This window comes from Hypomesus transpacificus, chromosome 8, assembly GCF_021917145.1.
Source record: "Hypomesus transpacificus isolate Combined female chromosome 8, fHypTra1, whole genome shotgun sequence".
NCBI lineage: Eukaryota > Metazoa > Chordata > Actinopteri > Osmeriformes > Osmeridae > Hypomesus > Hypomesus transpacificus.
The window spans coordinates 13,265,849-13,271,912 of record NC_061067.1 but is presented as its reverse complement, the minus strand read 5'-3'; the positions used below and the strand labels follow the sequence as shown (position 1 = coordinate 13,271,912).

The 6,064-nt window shown below is 41.8% G+C and overlaps 1 protein-coding gene across 1 annotated transcript; it reads left to right on the top strand.

The window, feature by feature from the left end:
* Positions 1-367: 367 nt before the first annotated feature.
* On the top strand, positions 368-3,450 carry LOC124470006 (piggyBac transposable element-derived protein 4-like). The gene is made up of 3 exons (XM_047023632.1): positions 368-470; positions 1,119-1,214; positions 1,364-3,450. The coding sequence occupies exon 3, from the start codon at positions 1,569-1,571 to the stop codon at positions 3,045-3,047; it is 1,479 nt and encodes a 492-aa protein (XP_046879588.1). The 5' UTR covers positions 368-470; positions 1,119-1,214; positions 1,364-1,568; the 3' UTR covers positions 3,048-3,450.
* Positions 3,451-6,064: the final 2,614 nt, after the last annotated feature.

The following is a 6,064-nucleotide window of genomic DNA, read 5'->3' as shown; positions in this document are numbered from 1 at the left end:
ATTCTCCATTGCGAATGAACGAACGAGAGGAATCAGTCATAGTTTTGAGAAGTTTTAGAGAGTTGTAGTATTTCAGTAGTTTATTATCATTATTATAGTTCAAGCAAAATGAGGCGCACACTTCGTGTCGGTCAAGCCATCGATTTGTTGTTTCAAAGCGACGAAGAAAATGTGGAAAGTTCGTCGACGGAGAGTGGCGGCGATGAGTTTGAGGACCCAGATTTTGTTGTCGAAAACACAAGGTAAGACAAACCTTTGTGCTTTATTGCTTTCATTTCTTATTCTATTATTCTATTGTACTTCACTGTAGTACAAATGCCAATGAACGTCTTGAACTTTGAATAATCTTGAATATGTTTACTTGCTGTTCACAGTGAAGACGAACAGGCTGGGCCATCTTCAACCCCTGCCCCTACCCCCACAACAAGCCGACGGAGGTCTTCACCGAGGCTGCGTGTGGAAAACTTGAGGTAAACAAGCATTTATCTAAACGGACTTTTTGTTTTATTGCTTTCGTTTGTCTTGTTATATTATTCTATTCTACTTCACTGTAGTGCGAATGCCAATGAACATCTTGAACTTTGAATAATCTTGAATCTGTTTACGTGCTTTGTACAGTGAAGACGAACAGGCTGGGCCATCCCCCACCCCCACCCCTACCCCTACCCCCACAACAAGCCGACGGAGGTCTTCACCGAGGCTGCGTGTGGAAAACTTGAGGTAAACAAGCATTTATCTAAACGGACTTTTTGTTTTATTGCTTTCGTTTGTCTTGTTATATTATTCTATTCTACTTCACTGTAGTGCGAATGCCAATGAACATCTTGAACTTTGAATAATCTTGAATCTGTTTACGTGCTTTGTACAGTGAAGACGAACAGGCTGGGCCATCCCCCACCCCCACCCCTACCCCTACCCCCACAACAAGCCGACGGAGGTTATCAAAGAGGGTGCGTGTGGAAAACTTGAGGTAAGACAAGCTATTTTCTAAACAGACTTTGTGTTTTATTGCTTTTGTTTGTCTTGTTATATTATTCTATTCTACTTCACTGTAGTGCGAATGCCAATGAACGTCTTGAACTTTGAATAATCTTGAATCTGTTTACGTGTGTTCACAGTGAAGACGAACAGGCTGGGACATCTACAACCCCTGCCCCTACCCCCACAACAAGCCGACGGAGGTTATCAAAGAGCGTGCGTGTGGAAAACTTGAGGTAAGACCAGCATTTTTCTGAACAGACTTTGTGTTTTATTGCTTTCGTTTGTCTTGTTATATTGTTTTATTCTACTTCACTGTAGTGCGAATGCCAATGAACATCTTGAACTTTGAATAATCTTGAATCTGTTTACGTGTTGTTCACAGTGAAGACGAACAGGCTGGGCCATCTACAACCCCTGCCCCTACCCCCACAACAAGCCGAGGGAGGTCATCACAGAGGGGGCGTGGACAGACCAAGTCAAGATCTCCAGCCCAGTCAGCAGCCCAGTCAGCAGCTCAGCCACAACAAAGCTCTGAGCCATGGAGAACTGAAAGTGATCCTGACACTGCCCCACAAGTCAGCAGGTTCATGCCCCGCAGAACACCAGGACCCCAGGTGGATTTGCACTCAACGTACACACCTAAGGACCTTTTCCTGTTCTACTTCGCCGCAGACACTTTGAGGACACTGTGCAGGAATACAAACAAGCAGGCAACCATCAATCAGCGAAAGGGGAGCAAATACCAGTGGACTGATATTGATGTTGAGGAACTGCACAAATTTCTGGGTCTCCTCATGTACACATCCTTGGTGACTCTGCCAAGTATCCAAGACTACTGGAAACAAAACCAAATCCTGTCGGTGCCTTTTCCAGCTACTGTCATGCCAAGAGACAGATTCCGGACAATATCCTGGAACATCCACCTCAGTGATCCAGAGGAGGATGTCAAAAATGACCAGCTAAAGGGAACACAACAGCATGACAAACTGTTCAGGGTCAGACCTCTCATGGATGAAATTCGGACTGCCTGCAAGGCTTATTACCATCCCAAAAAGGAACTGTCAGTGGATGAGAGGATGGTGGCTACAAAAGCAAAAACAGGCATGACTCAGTACATGAAGGACAAGCCAACCAAATGGGGCATCAAACTGTTTGTGTTGGCAGAGTCAAAAAATGGCTATACTCTGGACTTCAATGTGTATGTTGGGAAAGCACACACACCCAGCGTACATGGTCTGTCATATGATGCTGTGATGGACCTCATACATCCATCACATCTGGGCACAGGTTATCACATTTACATGGACAACTTTTATACCAGCCCAAAACTGTTCCTGTCATTGGCTGGCATGAAGTTTGGAGCCTGTGGAACCTACAGGAGCAACAGAAAAGGCTGTCCTACTGATAGACAAAATGCCCTCACCAACAAATCTCAGAGGGGGAGTGTCAGATGGATCAGAGAAGATCCCTTGGTCTTTGTAAAGTGGATGGATACACGGGAGGTGTCGATGTGCTCCACAATCCATCCAGCGTTTTCTGGCGAGGCTGTCAAGAGGAAGGGGAAGGAAGGAGGACACTGGTCGGTAAAAGACATTCCCTGCCCTACACCCATCATCGCTTACAACCAGCACATGGGAGGGGTTGACCTGTCAGACCAGCTTTTACAGTACTACTCCACCCACCGCAGAAATTCTCGCTGGTACCGTACACTGTTTTTACACTTTGTGGACATGGCAACAACCAATGCATATATACTGCACTGTGAAATCAGTGCAGCACAACAGGTCACACCCTTGACACACAAGCTCTTCCTGGCAGAACTTGTGGCCCAGCTGTGTGGAGTGAACCCAGCAGGTGTTCCCATTCAAAGGAGCAACGATCATGTTCCTGTTGCCATTTCCTTGCCTACAGAGGCCAAAGCCAAAGCTACACAAGGCCGCAGGAATTGCCAACAGTGCCATCAAGTGGACAACAAGAGGATGCTCACTCCATGGAAATGCAAGGCCTGTGATGTGCCCCTCTGTGTCATTTTGGACAGGAACTGTTTTGAGGAGTGGCACAAATAGGGTTAGGGATGGAATACAAGAAAAACGCATATGGCTATACCTGCTTTTTATTGTAAATAGTTGTTTATTGCTTGTATATATCACAATAGTACTTTTATATGTTCATATTTACACCTTATGGTTCAATTTGAACCTTTCCAAATGCTTGGTTGAGCATGTGTGTGTGTTTTACAGTAAAGAAACCATCATTTTTCTAAACGGACTTTGTGTTTCTTGTGTGTGTTTGGGTTCAGTATGTTGAAACAGTATGTCAAAGTGAAAAACTGAAATACAGATCTTATAGGTGAGGTTGTGCTGAAAAAAAAGATACCCATCATTTGTATGGTAAACATTTCTGTATGTAGTATATCAAGGCAAACATGAAGGTACCCAAAAACGGCCAAAATAACCCCAGACTCCAAAGAGTTAAAGCTGGGTTAGGCAAGTTTTGCGAAGCTAGCTAATTTAGGTTCTGTTTGACACGATTCAAACCAAAATAACCCACCCCCTCCCTTCAAAGCCACTCCCAGAAAACTACTAGTTTATTTAGGCAAATATGACAAAAAGTGCTCCTCAAACGCATACCCTGCCTTTACCCAACATTTCAGAGGGATAACCTAAAAGAAGTGTGACGAAGTTTTACTTACGATACATTATCAGTTTACTATGGATGTCAGCCAATCACATTTTGAGGTTGGAACTACTAGATGTAAGACACCAGACTTTTCTAACCTGAAGGAAATTTGGAACATATAGTATCTGTAGTATCAAATAACAGAGCATACAAACAGTGTATGCAGGCTGTCACCCCCATACCACAATTAGTCCAATTAGACCCTGAAATTCAACCAGGTTATCATCTGGGTGGGCAAATTAGCCTATTTTGTTTTTTGTTAGACATCAATAGTTCACAGTTTTGCATGATAACCACTGCAGACTGGTAGCTTAGTGGAATTTATTATGCCTATATTTGAAACAAGAGGATCACATATATAGTGCATTTTCTATATTTTTGGGGCTTGGTGACTACGCAGAGTGCCTAAATTTGTTGAATGTAATTATTTCCTTGTATCCAGATCCCTACTAATAATGTATTCACTTTAGGAATATGATGAGTGTCTCCAAATGATTGAGACATGAGTATGATGATTTTATGATAATCGCAACATGTTTATGCAGGTATTTTACTTTTCTGGCAAGAACAAAATGTGTTGTACACACAATCTATCTAGAATTTGAGGAATCTATATGAGTCTGTAGCTCAATTATCCTTTGAAAGCCCTTTTTACCAATACGACACCTGCACCTGTTGTCATCAGTTTTTCATTCGGCAAATCACCTCACAGTATTATGAAGGGGGACATACACAAATAACTCATGCTCCCTTTGTTTAGTAGCCTTCAGTTTAGTCCTATACTACAGGGATTTGATTGATCTGTCACATCAGAATTTTGATTTGGATAACGAAAGTCTTGAAATTTGAGTGAGAATGTCGCCCGGTAGACCGCATAGTCGGGCGGCAGCCATGTCTTCACGTCATATCACAAAGTTCATAATTTTACAGTTTTACAGTCCATTCTACATCTACAAAGTCGAGCATGACAGCTTTCAAGAGATATGGGAATTCTGCTTTTAGCCAGCTGGTCCGATTCTTTTTGTGATTTGTTTAAAACTGGCAATCTGAGTGAGACTGCGTCCCCATTTTGACGTTAGCATCAGTCAGACTCGGGTCGCTCACTGGCAGTGTGCACAATGTTGTATTTCACACTCCTAATTTGTCTGTAAAGTACAACCCCAATTCCCAAAAAGTTGGGACGTTGTGTGAAATAAAATACAAAACTGAATACAATGATTTACAAATTTCATAAACTGAACTGCAGGCAGGCCAGTTCAGCACCCGGACTCTTCCATAATGAAGCCATGCAGTTGTAACAGATGCAGGATGTGGTTTAACATTGTCTTCCCAAAATATGCAAGGCCTTCCCTGAAAAAGATGTTGCCTAAACTACTAAACAAAACAAATGTTGCTCTAAAACCTGTATATACCTTTCAGCATTGATGTTGCCTTTCCAGATGTGCAAACTGACCTTTCTATAGGCACTAATGCACCCCAATACCATCAGAAATGCAGGCTTTTGAACTGAGCGCTGATAACAGGCCGGTTGGTCCCTCCTCTTTAGTCCGGGGGACGCAGCGTCCAAGGTTTCCAAAAATAATTCCTAATTTAAATTTGTCTGAACAGTTTTACCACTTTGCCTCAATTTTAAATGTAGCTTTAGCCCAGAGAAGATGGCAGTGTTTCTGGATCATGTTCACGTATGGGTTCTTCTTCGCATGATAGAGCTTTAACCTGCATTTATGGATGGCACAGCAAACTGTGTTTACAGACAATGAGTTCTGGAACAGTGTTTCTGAGCCCATGCAATGATTTCCATTACAGAATCATGCCTGTTTTAATACAGTGCCGACTGAGTGCCTGCAGATCACAGGCATGCAGAATTTATTTTCCCCCTTGTCCCTTACACATAGATTTCTCCAGATTCTCAGAATAATTGTATTATATTATGTACTGTAGATGATGATAAATTCAAAGTCTGCAATTTTAGATTGAGGAACATTATTTTGAAATGGTTCAACAATATGTAGATGTAGGTTTTTGCAAATTGGTGAACCTCTGCTCATCTTTACTTCCGAGAGACTCTGCCTCTGTAAGATAACTCTTTTTATACCCAGTCATGTTACTGACTTGTTTGAAATTAACCTAATTAGTTGCAAAATGTTCCTCTAGCTGTTTATTTTTAGTAACACTTACTTTTTCCAGCCTTTTATTACCCCCGTCCCACCTTTTTTGAGACGTGTTGCTGCCATCAAATTCAAAATTACCTTATCTTTTCCTCAAAATTGTACATGTCATCAGTTTAAACATTGTTTGTTTTATATGTTCTTTTGTGAATAACATAATGGGTTTATGAGATTTATAAATCATTGTATTCTATTTTGTATTTTATTTTACACACCGTCCCAACTTTTTGGGAATT

Coding starts and splice junctions, on each gene's coding strand:
- LOC124470006 (XM_047023632.1), top strand. CDS start 1,569: ATGCCCCGCAGAACACCAGGACCCCAGGTGGATTTGCACTCAACGTAC.